At 43.1% G+C, this 22,327-nt stretch overlaps 1 protein-coding gene across 1 annotated transcript in view; it reads left to right on the forward strand.

Annotated features, from left to right (window-relative positions):
• Positions 1–22,327, forward strand: part of Ptpn9 (protein tyrosine phosphatase, non-receptor type 9) — a 78,286-nt gene that overhangs the window by 38,121 nt on the left and 17,838 nt on the right. Inside the window, exons 3-7 of the mRNA XM_004628717.3 lie at positions 885–974; positions 1,712–1,836; positions 5,911–6,016; positions 8,694–8,804; positions 11,548–11,876. Of these exons, the coding sequence (XP_004628774.1) occupies positions 885–974; positions 1,712–1,836; positions 5,911–6,016; positions 8,694–8,804; positions 11,548–11,876 (761 nt within the window). The remainder of the gene's footprint in view (positions 1–884; positions 975–1,711; positions 1,837–5,910; positions 6,017–8,693; positions 8,805–11,547; positions 11,877–22,327) is intronic.

The following is a 22,327-nucleotide window of genomic DNA, read 5'->3' on the forward strand; positions in this document are numbered from 1 at the left end:
AACAAGAGAGGGGCTTTGTTTTGTTTTGTTTCTCATCATGACATAAAGAGTAGGAGGTATCAAATGTCTCCAAAGAAAGATAGCATCTTTGGTCAAGGTTGTCATGTAAAGGGAGGACTGGAAATATTTACTGGATCAATGACATGAAGGTCCTAGTGGCTGCAGCAGGAAGTCGGAACATAGTGGCTGGATTGGGAGGAAATTGCACTGAAGTGTGGAGTGAGAATAAGGGAGCTGAAAGTGAGCATGGGGAACCCAGTGCAGAAATGACCAGAGGGAAGTCTCAGGGCTGTAGTTGGAGAGAAGGTCGATGGAGGAAGCTTCCGAGACAGGGAGGCCTCAACAGAGCAGCTGTATGTAGATGCAAGCTTCATGCAGTATTGGTCCCCATCTCAGTGTCTGAGTGCAAGGTCAGTGCTGCTGTGTGTTTAAGAACTTCTTTGAGGGCCTGGGGTGATGGCTCAGTAGAATAAGTGCTTTCCTGGCAAGCACAAGGGTCTGAGTTCAATCCCTAGTTCCACCAAAAAAAAAAAAAAAAAGAACTTCTTTAATTCTACCCTTTACCTCTTAATGTTACATAAGGATTTTTTTTTATTTTTTTTTGAGATATAGTCTTACTATGTGGTTCAGGCTGGCCTTGAATTTGTGGCAATCCTCCTGCCTCAGCTTCCCAAGTGCTGGGATTACAAGGATGTGCCGCCATGCATGGCTCTTCTCGATAGGAATTCTGGTGACATTTAGCTGACATAGACAGAGGCTCCAAGAGAATTCCCAGTTGTCTTCTGCTGTCAACTCTTCCTTCTCACTGAGATTCAGGGGTCACATGAGACTGGCTTAGACATGCAGTGTTTTCATATCTTCATCTTGTTGTGCTTCCCTTTCAGGAGACACGAAGGAAGGAAGGCATCGTAAAGCTGAAACCTCATGAAGAACCTCTCCGTTCTGAAATCCTCAGTGGGAAGTTCACCATCCTAGTGAGTCTTGATGAACTTGCCTTGCTGTGCCCTGTTCCTGCCTTTTGTAGCTGTTATCCTGCTTGGATATTTTTCCTGCGTACCTTAGCCACAGTCTGGCGCAGATGTAAAGTAGCCATGCAGCTTGGCCCAGAATTGTTCTAGTAATAACTGAATTATTATTGACCATCGTTGCTATAATTACAAGTAACAGCTCAATAATTGAATTTTGAAGAATCTAGTCTGTAGTAGATTGACAGAATTTCACCACTGGCCCATGAAGGTTAGTCAGGGCCTTGGGGTTGGTATCTATGTGCTAAAATAAGATATATTCTGTTCTGTTTAATGAAAGTCCACTTTTTAGGACTTCTGGGCCTCTCAGGTAAGAATGAACTGATACTGGTAGGCAACATGGGGACTAGGATCCTGTCATATAATTCTTTCTTGTTGCTGGCTATTTTCCCATCCTTCCTGACAGATTAGTTAGTGACAAAGCCAGAGCAAAATTTGCTGTACAGTTAAGACCCAAGAAGATGTGATTTTTTTTTTTTTTTTTTTTCCCCTCCTTGCCACAGAATATAGTTCAGTGGACACTGAGAGAATCAGGCCTGGGATGATCCTAACCTTCTCATTTGGGAAGAGGCAGATTCAGGAAACATTAGCAGCACCCTGCAGCAAGTGTTCTTCAGGGTAGAAGCCTTTGTGATGGTTGTATTTTTCATCTGACTTTTGAATATTTCCTGCTTTCTTTGCTCTAGAATGTGCGAGACCCCACGGGAGCCTCCATCGCCCTCTTCACTGCCAGGCTGCACCATCCCCACAAGTCAGTCCAACATGTGGTCCTCCAGGCACTGTTTTACTTGCTGGACAGGGCTGTCGATAGGTGAGCACTGTTGTTATCTTGTGGGTGGCCCACATCCAGATAGGCAGGTGACAGGTTTTGACATGATTAAATTCTCCTGTGTCTTCCCCCTGCCTGAGGAAGTGCACTGGTCGGTGCTATCAGCAGCAGCAGCCTGTGTTCTTGAGGTGTGGCATGTTTCAAGGTGCTATCAGGATGTTGGGTATTTTGTGTCTTTATCATCTCAGCTCTGTTTCAGGATAACAGGCTGAGAAAGCCAGTTGTCAACACTTGGCAGTGCATTGAGAATGATACTGTGGAAGAAAGAGAAGAGGAAATGATCAGTGTTGGTTCTTTTTGCTGCTGCTATCAGTAGCTTCTGGAGCCAAGCGTGGTGGCATATGCCTATATTCCCAGCACTGGGAAGGCTGAGGCAGGAGGATCACCATAGGTTTGAGGCCAGCCTGGGCTACATAGTGAGTTCAAGGCTACTCTGGACTGTATAGTAAGACCCTGCCTCAAAGAAACAAACATACACACACACACACACACACACACACACACACACACACACTTCTAGGCCTGGGTGTAGTGGGATACAACTGTAACACCAGCTACTTCGGGGGCTGAAGTAGGAAGATCAGAAGTTCAAGGCTACCCCAAGCAACTTAGACCCTGCCTCAAAAAAAAGTAGGGACTGGGAAGGTAGCCCAATGATAAGAGCATTTGCCTGACAGGTACAAGGCCCTGGGTTCAATACTTAGCAAGGAGAAACAAAACATAATCCCTCTAGGGCTTCAGTTTCTTTGTCTGAAAACAGGAATATTGCCATTTAAAGCAGGCCTTGAATTCACTATGTGGCCCAGTCTGACTGAATTTGCAGCAATCCTCCTGCCTCAACATCTTGAGCGTTGGGATTACAGACATGCACCACTCTTCCTAGCCTCGCAAAAACATTTTTATTTTTTTTTTAAATTATTTATTTATTTAGTGTGTGTGTGTGTGTGGCCAGCTTAGCCCACCAGGGGGTGGGGCGGGCTGGCATGTGGTGCTGGGGATTGAACCGCGGTCCCTGTGCTTTGCTAAGCTTGTTCTAAGTAGTTGCTTTAGACCACTGAGCCATCTCACCAGCCCCAACATTTTTATTTTTTTATTTTATTTTTTGTTTTTTTGGCGGAACTGGGGATTAAATTCAGACCCTTGTGCTTGCCAGGGAAGTGCGTATTCCACTGAGCCATCTCCCCAGCCCCACAAAAACATTTTTATAATCACAGATATAAGACAAGAACTAGCCTAAATCATGTCCTCTCCTTCCAGATTAGATGAGATTACAGTCTATAGACCAAAAATCCCTGAAGGCCAGAGAACTCCTACAACTTTGTTTTCGGTCCTCGCACAATTGCCTGGCCTTGTCTAGCCATCACTCAAGGAGCCACGTAGGCTTGAGTCCTGTTTGCTCTGTTCTTCCCAGAGCTGTTGTGCTGTGGTGTGTGCCTTCCTGCCTTACTTCCTCCTTGCCTGGTGCAGCTGTTGCCAGTGACAGCTCTTGACATCTCCTCTGATCCTTTGTGTTTAAAGGCTGCATTGAGGGCTGAGATCAGGAGCACTAAAGCCACTGAGGTGCCGGTCTGTTTAGACTACAGGCTTCCAGGCTAAACATAGCCTGGCAGTGAACCAAGGTGGGCTTCTGCCTTGGTTATGTCACCTCGTAGCACTTAACTTGCGCTCTTATTTTTTTTTTAAATCATTTATCTATTTATTTATTTGGTACAGGGTCTCGCTACACAGCTTGGACTCCTAGTGATCCTCTTGTCTCAGCCTTCCCAGTGCTGGGAGTACAGGAGTGTGCCACCATACCTGGTTGCAGTGGCTGGCACAGCATGCCCAGGGTTCCAGGGCTGGCATGGCATGCAGTACTAGCAATTGAACCTGGCTTCTTGCACTTGCCAGGCAGATGCTTAGAGCACCGAGCTATCTCCCCAGCCCCTTAACTTTTGCTCTTGATGCTCAGCTGGCACTAGGGCTGCACTTCTTGCATGGTATTATTCTGAAAGAGAAAAGTTGTCAAGGGTCAGGAGGTGAGCTCAGTGATAGCATATGCTTAGCATGTGCAAAGCCCTGGATTTGATCCCTAGCACTATCAATAAATAAAATTAAATTTAAAAAAAGTTGCTCCAGGGAGATAGCTGAACAGCATAAGCACTTGCCTGGCAAGAGCATTGTTCTGAGTTTGATCTCTAGTACTGAAAAAAAAAAAAAAAAAAAAAAAAAAATTGTTGAAAATCAGGCTTGGTGGTGGACACCTGTAATCCCAGCACTTGGGAAGCTGAGGCAGGAGAATTGTTATGAGTTCGAGACCAGCCTGGGCTACAAAGTGAGTTCAAGCCAGCCTAAACTGCATAGTGAGACCCTGTCTCAAAAGAAAAGACCAAAAATAAATAAATAAATAAATAAATTTAAAAAATAAAATAAATTCTTCCCAGTGAGTAGAAAACCTTTTCTTGTGTTGTCTTACACCAGATGGCCTTCTCTCTGCCCTCATCTTCACTGAATCCTGCCTTTGCTTTGAGGCCCAGCTTGCTCACTGGTTCCTTTACTGTTTCAACCTGTCATAAATAAAATTCTTTAATTTTTTTTTTTTTTTTTTTTTTTTTTTTTTGGTGGAACCAGGGATTGAACTCAGGTGTTTGCCAGGAAAGTGCTTATTCCACTGAACTATCTCCCTGGCTCCAAATTCTTTAATCTTGATAACAGTTATTATCAATACTTATTTTGAGACAGGGTCTTGGTAGGTCACAGAGTTGTCTAGGCTGGGCTCAAATTTGTGTCTCAGCGTCCGAGAGCCCTAGGATTATAAGTGTATATCATCTTGCCCAGCTACCAGTCCCAGTAACTATGTGCTCAGCCTTGTGATATCACGGATTTTATGCTAATATTAGATTTTATGTTGTTTTTTGAGATAGGGTCTCCTTTTATAGCTTAAGCTATCCTTGATCTCATTATGTAGTGCATGTGTGTCTTGAACCTGCAGCTCCTGCCTAACTTTTTTTAATAATTTTTTAAAAAATTTTATTTATTTATTTGTGGGGAGGCCAGCTCAGCCCACCAGGGGGTGGTGCTGGGGGATTGAACCGCGGTCCCTGTGCTTTGCTAAGCTTGTTCTAAGTAGGTGCTTTAGACCACTGAGCCATCTCTCCAGCCCCTGCCTCACTTCTGAGGGCTGAGATTACACACTTATACCACCATGCTTGGCTAGAATTAGCAATTTTTTAATGTTATTTCCTGGGTGAGTGCTTCTGTCTTGGATTTTATTAAAAGAATAAAGTCAGGGAAGGGCCAGCCAAATAGCTCAGCAGATTTATAAAGCGCCTTCAAGCAGGTGCAGGGGCCAGGGTTCGATCTCTGGGCCTGCTGTGCTGGCCCTGCCCCCAGGGTGTGCTGAGATGGCAGTTGAGACTGGGCGGGTGGTGCAGGCATGTAATCCCAGCTCTTGGGAGGCTGCAAACAAGCAGATCACCACAAGTCCAATCTAGTAGTAAGACCCTGAACACCCTATAGACCCTTCCCTAAAATACAAAAAAATAAATTAAAGAGGGAGAAAAAAGCTGAACATGATGGTACACACCTATAATCTCAGCGCTCAGGAAGCTGAGGCAAAAATATAAATCTGAAGTGTTCATGGCCTCCTAAAGGTAAGTAATGTATCTGGACTAGATAGCAAGACCTTGTTTCAAACAAACGTCAGTCATGTTTGCCTGCCTGTAATCGTAGGTACTTGGGAAGCTGAGGCAGAAGGGTTACAAGTTTGTGGTCTGCCTGGGTAACTTAGTGAGACCTGAAAAAATAAAAAGGATTGAGGTATAGCTCAGTGGTAGAGTGAGTTTGATCCCTAGCACTCCCTTCCCTCACGCGCCCACAGGATGAATGTAGTATGATAATGTGTTTGCTCAATTCTAAATAGGTGTGAAAACTGTTGCTACCTATCAGTAGTTTAATCTAATAATTTCTTCCTCATAATTTTCTAGGGTTATAAGTCAAAAGCAAATAAGGATCTGCATTGGTTTGAATAAAATATTAGCGATGAATAAATGTTTTTGTTCAATGGTTGGTTTACAGCTTTGAGACTCAGAGGAATGGTTTGGTGTTTATCTATGACATGTGTGGTTCTAATTATGCAAACTTTGAGCTGGATCTTGGCAAGAAAGTCCTCAACCTGCTGAAGGTAAGGTCATTGAGGATACTTTCCAATGGTTTTCAGTGGTCAGAGTTTGTCCTTTTTATTATTTTGGGAAAAGACTTAGGGATGATGTAAACTTCAGACACTGTGTTCAGTTTTAAGGTCTTATTTCCCCCAAATAATTTCATTCTCAAAAAATGTGAGGAATGTTTAAATAATTTTTTACTTAAAAGACACATTGTCATTAATCTCTCTAAAGATATTCCTACTTTGAGTATATTCATCCCACCATTGTCTATTTTTCTATTTGTGGATTTTTGTTTTTGTTTTTTTTTTTTTAAATATTTATTTATTTTTATTTATTACATTTATTTATTGTGTGTGTGTGTGGCCATGGCCAGCTCAGCCCACCAGGGGGCGGGTCTGGCTGGCATGTGGTGCTGGGGATCGAACCGAGGTCCCTGTGCTTTGCCAAGCTTGTTTCAAGTAGGTGCTTTAGACCACTGAGCCATCTCTCCAGCCCCTTGTTTTTGTTTTTTTAAAGACAGGATTTCACTTTGCAGTTCAGGCAGGCCTTGAACTCACTTTTTTTTTCTGAGGGAGGTTGTACCAGGAACTCAGGACCTTCTGCTTGCCAGGCAAGTGCTATGCTGCTGAGTTACATCCCCAGGCCCTGTTTTGTTTTGGTTTGGTTTTTGGTTGTTTTTTAAAAATAGAGTCTTCTTTTGTGTTTCAGGCTGACCCTGGCCCTGAACTCACTATGCAGGTCAGGCTAGCCTCAAACTCACAGTGATCCTCCTACCTCAGCCTCCTAAGTATTGGGATTACAGGCATCCACCCAACCCCCAGATTTCTAGACTGTTTTTTTGTTTTGTTTTTGTTTTTTGTTGCAGTACCAGGGATCAAACTTGGCACCATTGCTCTGCCAGGCAGGCACTTACGCTGCTGAGCTATATCCCCAGCTCAAGACTGGTTTTTGATGTGGCCTTTAAAGGAGGTTTTGAAAATAAATAAATAAATAAATAAATAAATAAATAAATAAATAAGCTTTTGGTATTTAGGGGCTGAAATAAATTATTGCATCTTTAGTGACAGAGATACAGGTTCTCAGACTTTAGTAGAGAGAACTTTGCTGGTGTTGTGGATGCTCTGTGTTCTCCACTCTGGGAGCATGAGTTCCCAGACTATAGAACTAAAGAATAACAGAACGGGACAGCAAGTAACACACCAGCTTAAGAATTAGGCTCATGGAAGTAGGTTCAACAAGAATAGAGTAGGAGATTTTTACCCACAGTGCCTGCTTTATTTAGAATATCAGCTTAGTGCGTGGAATCCTGTTCCCAGCACAGCCAGGATATTGGCAGCTGAGTGATGCAGAGCCCCAAGGGTTAGGGTGAATCATCTGTCACTTTTGAGCTTGGAGAGACCTGTGTATTTCTTTTTGAACCTCTTTGCTACTATGTACATCAGATCATTATTATTTATGTAGGCATTTGCTTACTTTGCACTACTGGGGATTGAGCACAGGCCTTGCATGTGCTAAACAGTGCACCTAACTCTTAGCTTCACCTCATCTAGATTATGCTTATTTATTGATTGACTAAATGAATACCCAGAGGAAGAAATGAGTGAAAAAATACATGATGCATATATAGACATCAGACTAAATGAAAGGTTATGGAAGATTTTCCATTTATTCATGATTAATTTTCCCTTGAGTTTAATAAGTGGACCTGGGAACAGTGGTGCACTCCTACAATCCCAGCTAGTTGCGTAGCCGAGGTAGGAGGATTGCATGTTCAAAGCCAGCCTGGTCAATTTAGCAAGAGTCTGTCTCAAGATAAACAAAGGACTTGGGGTATAGCTTAGTAATACAGTGCTTGCCTAGCATATGTAAAGTTTTGGATTTAATCCCTAGTACCTACAAAAATTTAATAAACTGAATTTGCTAGGCATGGTAGTGGTATACATTTGTAATCTTAGCACTCTGGATGGCTGAAGCAGGAAGATCAAAAGTTTAGGTCCAGCCTGGACAACTTAGCAAGACTCTATCTCAGAAAAACCACTGGGGATACAGCTCAGTGTCAAGGCTCTGGATTCAGTCCCCAGTACCACACACATGCACACACATAAAAAATTTTCTAGGATAGATGCAGGTAGATTCATGTACGATATATGTGAGATAACTGCTCATCAGAAAAGTTAACATATGGCACATGCCTGTAATCCCAGCACTAAGGAGGCTGAGGCAGGCATATTGGTGTGAGTTCAAGGCCAACCCAGGCTACACAGTGGGTCAAAGAACAGCCTAAATTGCCTAGTGAGGCCATCTTAAAAAATCAAGAAAAAGGGGCCGGGGAGATGGCTCAGTGGAATAAGTGCTTCCTTGGCAAGCGCAGGGCCTGAGTTCTATCCCCAGTTCTGCCAAAAATAAATAAATAAATAGTTCAATCCACAGTTCTGCAAAAAAAAAAGAAAAAAGAAAAAGGAAAGGAAAGCTAGCAGTTTTTGTTCTGTAAAGCCTATAGTAAGCATGACCTTAACATCATTATTTTTAGAGGTAAATCAGCCTCTAATTTATTTCTTTTAGCCATGTTCCCTGTAGCTTTCAAAATCTGAATTAGACTGTAGACTCTCCCAGATGGGGAGTACAGAAGAGCAAAACTGAGCTGTTGGAGTCCTTGGTTCTAGGAGGCTTACACCCTCACTTCTTTCCCCACAGGGAGCATTTCCAGCCCGCTTGAAAAAGGTGCTGATTGTGGGCGCACCCATCTGGTTCCGAGTGCCCTATTCCATCATCAGCCTTCTCCTGAAGGACAAAGTGCGGGAGAGGGTAAGGCGAGCCCCCCTGGGAGCATCCTGTCTCTACCGCTGAAATCCTGCCCACTACTTTCCCACCTTCCTGAGATCTTCCCAGCTTGGCTCCTGAGAACGTTCTGGTTTTTCTTTTTTTTTTTTTTTTTGTTCTGGGGATCAAACTCAGGACCTTGCGCTTGCCAGGCAGGTGCTTATGCTGCTGAGCTGTATTCCCAGCTCCGCACATTCTGTTCTTTACTGACTTGTTTCCTGCTTGCTTTCTTTGCTCATCAGCTGCTAGACAGATTTCCCAGGCCATGTGGTCAGGAGCAGCTGTTAGCTGGCTGTCCTCCACAGTGCCTCCCACAGGTGGAGTGGAGAAGTGTCCCGGCGGAGTTCAGGGGTGGGTAGCCCAGAGTTGCACAGGCTTTCACTGTTTGCCAGCATTTAAATGTGAGGGTGTATCTGCAGGATAGAGTGTGTGTTTAGCATGCACAAGCCTGGATTTCTAGTTAGCTCAGAAAAACCCAAGAAACAAGAATCAAAAGTCGGCACTTAATACTATTTCATTAGCTAAGCTGATACGGAATTTGTTCACCTATAAGCACCATTCCATTCCTTTCACTAGTAGCATTTCAGAGGAGACTCCTTCAAAGTAGGCATGTCTCTGCCTACTTTTCTTCCTGTCATATTGTCTTAAACAGCTTATTGCTCCCATTATTAACAATGCTGGCCCAAATTACTTAAGTTTTATTAAACTTCCTGAGTGTTTCAGGATTGAAAAGTTATGGTTCAGCCATTGATTATAGCCTTTGCAAGAAAAACTATGAAACTTGGCATAATAGGATAAATTACAAAGGAATTTGTCTTGAAATATTAGTACAGAGATTGTGGTAAAGAATTATGAGGTTAAGTGAGCAATGCAGGACTTTATGGCTGAGGTGACTTGGGTCATAGAGGGATAAGTGAAGACTTTGGTACTGTAGAGGGTACTTAGGGACTGTGACTCAACAGGAGAAGGATCTCTTAAGAGAGTTCTGTGAGGGGCTTTTTAGGCATATCTTGCACTTGAATCATGGGACTTGTGAATGCATGTCTAAACTCAGAATACAGGGGCTGGTGAGATGGCTCGGTGGTCTAGAGCACCTACTTAGAACAAGCTTAGCAAAGCACAGGGACCGCAGTTCGATCCCCCAGCACCACATGCCAGCCAGCCCCGCCCCCTGGTGGGCTGAGCTGGCCACACACACACACACACACACACACACACACACACACACAAATAAAATTTAAAATAAATAAATAAACTCAGAATACATTGAGCACATGATCCTTAGTGGGGCCTGGGAATTAAACCTGTATGACACTGTCTTCATCCTGAGGAGCAAGAGGCAAGGATCAAGAGGTCCTGAGAAGGAACAGGAGCATGAGGAAGAGGGTGGAGAGAGGACACAGGACTAGGCTCTGCTTCAGGCTAGCAGAGAGTCTCTGGTTGTCAGTAAGGGCTTCTGCAGAGGCAGAGAAGGAAAGGAGGCCTTTTCAAGAAAAGGCAGCATTCCTACCCCACAGAGATTCCACGAGGCTATCAGAACCCAGAATGGCTGAGTCAAAGCAGAGAACACAATGAAGTATTAGGATTACTTACCTAGGACTTTTCTCCTAGCTCCCCTACACTGGGGACCAGCCTTGTCTTGTGTATATAGAAATCTCTCTGAGCACCCATACCAAGCTGAGAATGAAATGGAACTGAAGAGGCCAGGAACTGGTTGCCTTAGGAGCTAACAAAAATAACCACTCGCCATGCGTTGTCCATGGTGAGAGAGCTGAGTGCCAGCATGTGCTAGGATTGAGCAGACTTATTACTAGGATGCGCCTTTGCTCATCATCCCTCTTCCTTGCTCTGTACCAGGGCTTCTAATTCTAGGAGTGACTTTTAGATATTCTATGAATTCAGACTTTTATCTGAGAATTTGCAGGACTTTTAACCCGAGGCAGATGAATTGCAGTCTGCTTCTTTTATACATAGTACAAGGGGTGACCAAAGTGTATAGTGAATGTTCAAATTTGAATTAAACTTACTACAGTAAAAGATATGTTGTCATTAACCACCCCCCCCAAAATACTCCCTCTCACTTCAAACACACTTACCCATCCTTTCTACCACTTTCTGACAATGTACTACAAATCTTTTTTTTGTGTCTTTAGAAAGTCTGATTAAAAAATACAGTGAATGGTTCTGCCAAGTGCCATCAAACAGAAAGGCAGGCTTGTAAGAACCTTACCCACCTGCTCTGGCACTGCGTGACTACTGGCTCTTCCCCAAAGTAAAAAATGAATATGGAAGGGGCCGGCCAAATAGCTCAGCAGATTAAAACACATGCAAGCAGGTGCAGGGGCCAGGGGTTCAATCCCCAGGCCTGCCGTGCCGTGCCGGAAGGTCAGCATCTTGAATCAGTTCAGGACAAGCTAAGAGTTAAGATAGTATAACTGAAGACACTCATGGAGGAGGCTTCCAGAACTGCTTCAGAGATTAGCAAAAATAATGGGATAAGTGTATTTGAAGCAAGGGGAGTATTTTGGGGGGAGGAGGTTAATGGTATTATGTCCTTTATTCTAACAAATTAAAATTTTTTTAAATGTTCACCATATTTTCTCACCATGCTATAAATTTCAAGTCAGTTTCATTGCATTCCCCAAAACTAGAGTAAGCACATTTGTTCTTCACTAGCTGTGTACTGCTCCCATCCCTCATACTCACATGATTCTTTCTGGCCTTCTAGATTCAGATATTAAAGACATCTGAGGTTACCCAGCACTTGCCCAGGGAGTGCCTTCCAGAAAACCTGGGTGGATATGTCAGAATCGACCTCGCCACGTGGAATTTCCAATTCCTGCCCCAGGTGAACGGCCACCCAGATCCCTTTGATGAGATCATTCTGTCCTCCTTCCCTCCTGCCTCAGACTGGGACTCAGTACATGTTCCAGGTCCCCATGCCATGACTATCCACCAGCTGGTGGACTATGTTAATACTAGGCAAAAACGGGGGATCTATGAAGAGTATGAAGACATTCGTCGGGAGAACCCCGTTGGCACTTTTCACTGTTCCATGTAAGTAAGACCGTTGGTCCCTGAACTGCCCCTGCACCCACAACACACTTCATCCTTGGCAGAGGTTCTTCCTTGTGGTAGGGAGTACCATCCCAAGTGACAGCTGTCATTCAGAAAGGCTGGTTCCTCCTCTGGTGCTTGCTGCCATGCCCTGTGCTGTCAGTTTGGAAGGTCTTTGGTGCCAGTATCAGACTCCTATAATAACAGACACATCTTTGGGTATTTTCCTGAAACACAGATATGAAAGAAGAAATGGGCTTCTCTGTATTCCTGGCCTCAGTGCGAGCTCTGGTCTGTTCAGTTTCTCCCCAGAGTATTACACAATGTTAGAATAAAATGCTACATCTTGAGAGGATGCACTGGTGCATTTAAAAGAATCCATGGTCAGAAGAGAGAGTAATTGCCTCTTAGAAATTTAACTTCTTGTGATCTTTCTTCTAACTAAATCCTATCTCAAACCATCTGCTAGTATGTAACTCTGTGGAACCGGGGATTGAACTCAGGTCCTTGCACTTTCCAGGCAAGCACTTATTCCACTGAGCCATCTCCCCGGCTAGTATGTAACTCTGATTCATGACTAATTCATTGCTGTTGGCAGTAGGTCATTTTCTTACCATGTTCCTCTAATATTCTTTACCAGGTTTTAATCAATTGCAGCAGAAATCTTCTGCAACTTGTGAGCTCTGTTTGTTGGCAATTAGGGAGGCTGCCCCAGTGGGTACTAGACTCAGGTTCCACCTTGGCCAGAAGTCCCCTCTGGGTGACATAGTTGTTCCTTTTTCAGTTTTCCTGTGTGTAATGCATGACTGGAAGTGTGGGGTCTGCTTCATGATTCTGTAAGCACACTGTCCCTCAGGATTCTGTCAAGGTTCCTCAGTGTCTGTGAAGAAGATGCAAAGGAAAGAGGGAAAATAATGAGTTAGACTGAGTGGAGGGTGGTACGAGAGTGGCGGTGATTGGGACAGAAGCCAGTAAGCAGGCAGAACAGAAGTGCACAGGGCCTGGAGCACAGAGCTTGGTGGCAGGGCTCTGAGCTGGCATGTGCAAGGCCATTGGTTTGATACCAAGCACTGGGGGGGGGGGAACGCAGAGACTGTACGAATAGTGCCAGGTGCTGTGGCACCTGCCTGTAGTCCCGGCTGCTTGAGAGGCTGATCCAGGAGGATCACCAGTGTGAGGCCAGCCTAGGTGACATACACCCTGTCTCAAAATTTAAAAAAAGAACTGGGGAACTAGCTCACTGGGGGAGTTCCCTGGGTTTAAATCCTCAATACTACCAAAAAAAAAAAAAAAAAAAAAAAAAAGAAAAAGAAAAAGTAAGTGAAAGGGAAAAGAGCATATATAAGAAAGGGGGACTGTGCTTTCCTTGAACTCAGCTTTGTCCCCCACTGTCCACTTAGGACCTCTTTATATCAAATCTCTTTTCCAGTCTTGAATGGAGGTGTCTGAGAGCAGGGACAGTGCAGTCAGGAATTCCTGATGGTTGCAGTGCTTCAGTGGTTACTCAGATTAGGGTTGTTTGCTTGGCGTCACCCAAACCAGCTGCTGCATGAGAGAGAACATGCCTTGTCTGATGAGACAACTCTCCATCTTGTTTCTCTGTTGAATGGTGGAGTTCCCACTTCATGGGGGAGACCCAGGGTCCTTATCAGCAACAGGCCTGTCTTACACCAAGGCTCACCCATGCTTACCCCTGTGGGAGAGCTCTGCTTTCCTCAGGATTCTGGTTTTGAGTTAGATACCTGAGTATTCACTGTAGCCCACAGGTCTGGGGAATAAAAAGCTTTTTTCCCTTTTTGTCTCCCCCGCATACCATTTTTTGGACTTATTTTTGAGATAAGGGTTTCACTATGTAGTTCATATTGACCTTGAATTTACTACATGGCCCGGGCCAGTGATCCTCCTGCCTCCGCATCCTAAGTGTTGAGATTATAGGCATACACCATCACGCCAGCAACATTTCTTTTTAAATTGTACTCTTTTTGACTCTTTCCTTCCCCACATTTTTTGCTAGTACATATTAGCTGTACAGATCAATGGATTTCTTTTTTTTTTTTTATGTATTAAGTACAGGGTTTACAGGGTCTCTCTATGTAGATCAGACTCATAATTATTCTCCTGTTTTCAGCATCCCAAGAGCTGGGATTGCAGGTGTGTGCTACCATGCCCAGTCTCAATCACTATCTCAGCCCAGCCCAGGAGTGGGGGCAGCACAGCACATGGGGATCAAACCCCAGCCACTGCACTCTGCCTAAGCAGGAGCTGTAGTCTGTTGAGCTATCTGGCCGGCCCAGATCAATGGATTTCATTTTGGTAGACTCGAACATGCATATCACTAACTTAAATCACCCCTCTATCGTCCCCCTTGTTCCACTCCCTCCCCTCTTACCCACCGTCACACACCCCTCCCCCATCTTGTCCCCTTCATCTTGTCTGGTAAGTCTCCCTTCTATTTTGTCATTTTTTTTTAACCATCTTTTTTAGATTCCACATATTTGGGAGAACAGATGATATTTGTCTTTTTGAGTCTGGTGTATTTCATTCTACATCATAGTCTCCAGATCTATCCATTTTTATGCAGATAACTAAATTTCATTCTTTTTTATGGATGAGTACACAGTGTATATCACATTTGCTTTGCTTTTATCCACTACTATTATAATTATTATTATTTTTTTTTTTGGTGGAACCGGGTATTGAACTCAGGCCCTTGAGCTTGCCAGGCAAGCACTTATTCTACTGAGCCATCTCCCGGCCCCTATCCATTACTATTTGTGTGTGTGTGTGTGTGTGTGTGTGTGGCCAGCTCAGCCCACCAGGGGGCGGGGCTGGCTGGCATGTGGTGCTGGGAGATTGAACCGCGGTCCCTGTGTTTGTTAAGCTTGTCCTAAGTAGGTGCTTTAGACCACTGAGCCATCTCACCAGCCCCTATCCATTACTATTGATGATCACGTGGTTGGTTGCATATCTTGGTCATTGTGACCTGTGCTGCCATAGACGTGGGTGTGCAGATCTCCCTATAGTATGCTAACCTTAGTCTCTTTGCATGCATACCAAGTAGTGGTATGGCTGGTTCACAGAGTAGCTCTATTTATAGTTTTTTTGAGGAACTTCTCTACTGATTTCCATAGTGGCCGTACTAATTTACATTTCCAACAACAGTGAGGAAGGGTTCCTTTTCCCCACAGTCTTCCCAGCATTTGTGACTTTTTATAATCTTGATGATAGCAATTTTGAGTGGGGTGAGATGGAATCTCAATGAGTTTTAATTTGCATTTCTCAGAATTAACCTCTTGTTATTATGAGGTTATTGTAGAGTCACATGCAGTTACAAGAAGTAATTTACATAGATCACATTTACCCTTTTTACACTTTTCCCCTATTTATGTCTTTCAAAACAGTATCACAACCAGGATGTTGACATTGACAATTCATGCAAATAATTTTTCAAAACTAATAGTATGAAGAAAACTGTGAAGAAATGGATACCACTCTCTACCAGTCCCACAGTTCTACTATGTAGTTTCATTTTAAACTCTAGGTCTCACTATGTGGCCCAAACTGGTTTTTAGCTTGTCAGCTCAAGGGATCCTCTTGCCTCAGCCTGCTGAATAGCTTGGCAATTGTGACTGCAGGCGTATACCATCACACCCAGCTCATTTTTCACTCCTATAACTGTCCTCCTATATTTCTTTCATAATTTTAAGTTAAAAAGTTTATAATACTCTTTGTTGATCTTTTTTTCCTTTTTCTTTTTTTTTTTTGGTGCCCAGCTCAGTCCACCCAGGGGATGGGGCTGGCACAGCATGTGGTGCCCAGGATTGAACTGTGGTCCCTGTGAACTTGCCTAAGTAGGTGCTTTAGACCACTGAGCTATCTCAGCGGCCCCCTTTGTTGATTTTTGATTGTAGGAGATAATTTACTCTTATGCCATTCTGTTTTTTGTTTTTTTTTTTTCCTATTTTCCCACTGTAACTATATGCTTTCTTTCTTTTTTCTGTTTTTTTTTTTTTTTTAACTGGGAATTGAACCCCAGGGGTTGTTCTGGTACTGAATTACATCCCCAGCCTCTTTTATTTATTTATTTATTTATTTATTTATTTATTTATTTAGTGTGTGTGTGGCCAGCAGGGCTGGCTGGCATGTGGTGCTGGGGGAATTGAACCGCAGTCCCTGTAATTTGCTTAGCTTAGCTTGCTCTAAGTAGGTGCTTTAGACCACTGAGCCATCTCACCAGCCCGCATCCCCAGCCTTTTATTTTGAGACAAGGTCTTGCTGAGTTACCCAGGCTAGGCTCAAACATGATCCTCCGGCCTCAGTCTCCTGTGGAGCTAGAATTCCTGGTGTGCACCACCATGCTCGCCTTATAGTATGTCATAATTTTAATCAGATCAAGAGTAATTGTTTATATACGGCTCTCAATTTTTATTACAGAGTTTAAAGTGACCTACTATGAAATGATCAAGAGATAGCTTAGTGGACTAAGTGCCTGCTTAGGCAAATACAGGGATTGGGGTTCGATCCCCGGCACCACATGCCTTGCCAGCCCCACCCCTGAGTGTGCTGAGCTGGCCACTGTGTCTAGGTATCACGGCGCATGCCTGTAGTCCCAGCAGTGGAGAGGCTGAAAACAGGAGAATCACTACGAGTTGGAGCTGCATAGTGAGACTCTATACAAAATACATAAATTAAAATTTTAAAAAATCAAATACATTAATCTTACCAAATCTATTTTTTGTTTCACCTAATTTTTTCATTTCCTTTTAGCTTTTTGTGTACCTATCCTCATCATTTTGCTGTGTAACAGTTATTTTATATTGTCATTACTTTCTGAATGGTCAAATATATCAGATAATCCTTTGGTTCCATTTTATCCCTGGAACCCTGACCTCAGAACTTTCTGTTCTTTGGCTCCAGTCTAAGTTGTAGCTAGTTGTCCTCGGTTTGCACCTCCTCTTTCATCCCGCAGTTTCCCCTCTTTCCTGATTGCATCTTTTTTCTTGGTTTCATATTTTATTCTTTCTTCATTTGTACTGCATTTTTTAAAAAAAATTTTTATTTTTTAATTTATGTGTGTGTGTGTGTGTGTGTGTGGCCAGCTCAGCCCACCAGGGGCGGGGCTGGCTGGCATGTGGTGCTGGGGGATTGAACCGCGGTCCCTGTGCTTTGCTTAGCTTGTTCTAGGTAGGTGCTTTAGACCACTGAGCCATCTCACCAGCCCCTGTACTGCATTTTTAAGCACAGATTTCTAAGGGGTTTTTTTGTTTGTTTGTTTGGGTTTTTTTTGTGGAACCGGGGATTGAACTCAGGCCCTTGTGCTTGCCAGGCACATGCTTATTCTACTGAGCCATCTTCCTGGCCCCTAGATTTCTATATTTGAAATAATTCTACTTCAGAGTTTTACAGCAATGTTGTTCTGTTTCTTTTCAGTTCTTTTAACTAAACTAATCTGTTGTGTTTTTCTTTCTTTCCTGGACATTTTTAGATAATCTCCTTTTATTTATTTTTTTTTAATTTTTAAAATTAATTTTAATGAGAAAGAAATATCAATGAGACAGTTTCAAAACAGGTTAGTAGGACAGTTACAATAATTAATACATTGCATGTTGTCTTTGTAGTAGTTATTCAGAGGACAAGATGCAGACATGAAATCTTTTTTTTTATAATCTTTTAAATTTAAAAATTTTGAAGTGATATGCTTTGATGTGTGTCCATTGTTTTATTTTATTTATTTTTTCTTCTTTTTTTTCTTTTTCTGTCCACTGTTTTAATTCATGATGTTGGGCGCTTGATGAATTCTCTAATCTGAAGCCCTGTGTTCGCCATTTCTAGTATTTTATTTTTTTGTAAAGTGGTGAAACAGGGTTTTGCAATGTAGTGCAGGTTGACCTTGATCTTGAACTCACTGTATAACCCACGGTGGTCTCAAACTCTTGGCAGTCCTCAGCCTCCCAAGTGCTGGGATTACAAGTGTGCACCACCACACCCAGCCCTAGGACATTTTTTATTTTAATGCTAGGGCTTGTTCCTTCTTGAGAAATCCTATACTACAGGCCGTATCTATGGCTCTTTCTTTTTTTATAATTTTTTTGTATTTCCATTCCTTATACTTATTAGCAAGTCTCTCTGTAGACTATTCCTAGCAGTCTGGTTGGATTTCCTGGAAGCAGTGATGGTGAACCATTGAGAGCTTTTAACAGTAACAGACAGCCCACTGCAGCACACATGGCTTAGTTCACTGTCACTGGCTCCAGGCAAAGTTGGCATTCATTCTCATTCTCATTCATTCTCTCTCTCTGTGTCTCTCTCTGTTTCTCTGTCTCTCTGTCTCTCTCTCTGTCTTTCTCTCTCTCTCTCTCTCTCTCTCTCTCTCTCTCTCTCTTTTTTTCTGGTGCCAGGGATTGAACTCAGGACCCTGTGCCTGCCAGGCAGGCACTTATTCTACTGCACTATCTTCCTGGCCCCATCCATTTTCTTTTTGTAAAGAGCAGACAGTAAATATATTAAACTGGAACTGTGTTGCAAGTAATTAACACTAGTGACATGTATTTAGTGAGTGAGTATATAAACAAATGTGCTTTGTGTTATTCTTTTTTTGGCGGAACCGGGGACTGAACTCAGGCCCTTGCACTTTCCAGGCAAGCGCTTATTCTACTGAGCCATCCATTTCCCAGCCCCTGCTTTGTGTTATTCTAATAAAACTTTATTTACAGATACAAGTGGCCCAACCGGTGTACTGACTTCTTTCCTAGAACAATTCCCTATTTTCTTGCATTTTCTCTCCTTTAAAAAAAAAAAAAAAAAAAAAATTAAAGACGGGATTTTACTATGCAGTTTGGCTGGCCCTGAATTCATGTTGTAGCCCAGGATGGCATTGAACTCCCATCATCCTCCTTCAGCCTCCTGAGTGCTGGGATTACAGGTGTGCATACCGTGCCTAGCCTTCCCTTTTTTTTTTTTTTTTTCCAGTTTTTTTTGGTACTGAGGATAGAACTCAGGACCTTGTGCTTCCCAGGCAGGCGCTTATGCTGCTGAGTTATATTCCTGGCCCTTCTTCCTTTTCTTTCTTTCTTTTTTTTTTTAGGAAGAAAAGGTTTATTGAGTTCACAGTTTGTGGAGGTTTCATTCCATAATCAGTAGGTTCCAAGGCAGAGTGGTGTACTGCAGAGGGCAGCTGTTCATAGCCGCAGAAAAACAGCAGAACAAGAGCAAAAGGGAGGAGCAGTGACAGTTTAGGCAGCAGCCTTCCTTTCTGTTTTGTATCTGAGAAATTTCCACAACTTTGATATGGTTTTGTTTTTTTTTTTAATTTTTATTTATTACATTATTTATTGTGTGTGTGTGGCCAGCTCAGCCCACCAGGGGGCGGGGCTGTCTGGCATGTGGTGCTGGGGGATCGAACCGCGGTCCCTATGCTTTGCCAAGCTTGTTTCAAGTAGGTGCTTTAGACCACTGAGCCATCTCTCCAGCCCACACAACTTTGATATGTTGAAGTTCCTGATTTGCATATGCTCACCCCACCAGGCTGGGCTGGGGTTCAAATCAAGGGCCTCTCACATACTAGGCAAGTGACCTAACACTAAACAATACCCCAAGATAAAGTTTTTACTTTTTTTTTTTTTTTTTTGGTCCTTTTGAAACAAAGTCTCACTAAGCACTTCAGGCTGGCCTTGAGATCACTTTGTAGCCCAAACAGGTCTCAAACTTGCAATGATCATCCTGCCTCAGCCTCCCAAGTGCTGGGATTACAGACATGCACCACCATGCCCAACAGAATTTTTACTTTTTAATAGTGTTTATTTTCTGATGTTCCCTTTTCAAAGCATCCTAGTCTTGTTTCACATATAATGATAGTACTTCTCTCTCTCTTTTTTTCTGTATTTAGGACGGGATCTACTGGGTCTCACTACGTAGATCAGACTCATAGTGACTCTCCTGTTTTCAGCCTCCCAAGTGATTACAGGTGCTCGCCACCACGCCCAGTTTCAATTACCATCTCAATGTGCCCTGTGGGTGGGGCTGACACAGCAAGCTGAGGATCAAACCCCAGCCGCTGCGCTCTGCCTAAGCAGGTGCTTTAGTCCGCTGAGCTATCAGGCCAGCCCAGTACTTCTCTCTTTGAGGATATTAACTATAGCCTTTCAGAAATCTTTTTTTTTTTTTTAATGATTATTACCTCTTTTTTTTTTTTAATTTTTTTTTTATTATTATTAATTTATTTTGTGTGTGTGTGGCCAGCTCAGCCCACCAGGGGGCGGGGCTGGCCGGCATGTGGCGCTGGGGGACTGAACCACGGTCTCTGTGCTTTGCTTAGCTTGTTCTAAGTAGGTGCTTTAGACCACTGAGCCATCTCTCCAGCCCAGAAATCTTTTTTTTTATTGACTGTCTTTTATCCTTTTTTTTCCCCATGTGTTTTTGTTTTGTTTTGTTTTGTTTTGTTGGATACAGTATCTTCAGTTGAGACTTATAGTGATCTTCCTGTCTCAGCCTCCCTAGCCCTGAGATTGGAGGTACACACCACCATAGCCGGTTTCAGGGCCAGCAGGGAGCAATGGGAGCTATCTCCCAGCTCCTTCCATGTGTATTTAAATTAATCACCCCTCCAGCATTTTTTTTTTTTTTTTTTTTTTTTTTTATCTATACTAGAGATTGAACCTGAGGCATGCAAGGTTATATCCCTAGCCCTTTTTATTTATATGGAGACTGGGCCTTGCTAAATTGCCCTGATTGATCTGGAACTTGAAATCCTACTCTCTCAGCCTCCTGCTGGCTTGAATTAGCACCCTTTGTTAGGGACTTTCCTTAATTATCTAGAGATCCTTGATTGTTGTTGATTCTCACTTAGGATGGGGATCCTTCAAGAAGTTGTTTACATACATAGATGAGCTTCGAGTTGAAATGATCAGACAGCTTGTTAGACAACTCCAGATGACACAATTCTTTTCCTAGTAGCTTATCACTTTCTCTAGATAAGAGTGCTCTATTCTCTTGCCTGTGAGGTGGTATATACGCCTGGATATGAATGTAGTGTAGGACAGAACAGGGAGAATGGGGTAGTGATTATAACTGTGAAGCATTTGCATTTTCATTTATGTGTTGTTGTTGGTTGTGGTGGTGGTCTTTTATCTTTTGGAGATAGGGTTTTGTTATGCAGTTCAGGCTAGCCTTGAACTCACTTTGTAGCCCAGGCTAGCCTGAAACTTGCAGCTACCGTCTTGCCTCAGCCTCCTGAGTGTTGGATTTCTTCCTGTTTTATCCTTTTGTCTCATATTACCTTCCAGAATGTGGGATCTCTTAAGTAGGTAGTTTTTGTCTCGCAGTACTTCCTTCTTAGGCCCTAACTTCTTGCACTTGACCAAGTCTGCCAAGTCCACTTCTCTGCTCTTTCTGCCAAAACAGTTAAAATGTCTGCTGATGTCTCCATAGTTGCATCTGGAGTGCAGTCATTCTTGAGTTATCAGTCCGTCGTGTTAAAATGGAATTTAGAGATGTATTTTATCTGAGTATAATGATGCACATTAGCAGTCCCCCAGCTACTTAAGCAGCTAAGTCAGGAGGATTGCAAATCTGAGGCCAGTCTAGGGAACTTAAGTCCCTGTCTCAAAATACAATTTTATTTTAGTTTTTTAAACAGGGTCTCACTATGCAGTTCAGACTGGCCTTGAACTCATTGTGGAGCGCAGCCTGGCCTCGAACATGGAGCAGTCCTTCTGCCTCAGCCTACCAAGTGTTGGGATTATAGGCATGTACCACCATGCCTAGCTCAAAATACAATTTTTTAAAAAGAGCTGTGATTGCCTTACATGTGTGAGGCTCTGGGTCCCACTCCCCAGTACATATAGAGTGGGGAAAAGAGAGAGGAGGGAGGAAGAAATTGATTTTGAGCATCTTTTGATAAATAAATAGTAGAAATTATTATGTGCAGCTAGGCTGATTTTGGTACTGTACCTGATCAGAGAGGCTTTAATTTACATTCTGATCATAGCCTCTTACTCTCTGAGACCAAAGCCTTTGCTCAAGCTCTGCTCTGAGCCTTGTTAAAATGGCCTTTGCCACTCTGCTGGTGACACTGTAGACTGCTCTGTCTAGCACACACCTCCAGATCACACCCAGACTCGCTCCTTACCACAACCAGAGCTGCTTCACTATTTTGGCTATTTGTTATAGCAGCACACCCAATAGCACAGACCTCTGTCCTAGTGCATATGGGCTCCTCTCATGTTTCTGTAATCAGTGTATACTTACACAAAGGCTGAACCAGAAAGGCTGGGGGGTGGCTCACTGGAAGAGCACACACTTAGTACACCTGTAGCCCTAGGTTTAATCCCTAGTACCGAAGGAAAATGAAGTCAAATGATGTAGAGCCATGTACACCAGAGAGTGAAGAACTCCCATATCCCACCCGAGCGGTGATTGACGCCCAGCCTTTACATTGCCATGCTTTTTTTTTT

The sequence above is a fragment of the Octodon degus genome, unplaced genomic scaffold (assembly GCF_000260255.1).
Source record: "Octodon degus isolate 3935 unplaced genomic scaffold, OctDeg1.0 scaffold00026, whole genome shotgun sequence".
NCBI lineage: Eukaryota > Metazoa > Chordata > Mammalia > Rodentia > Octodontidae > Octodon > Octodon degus.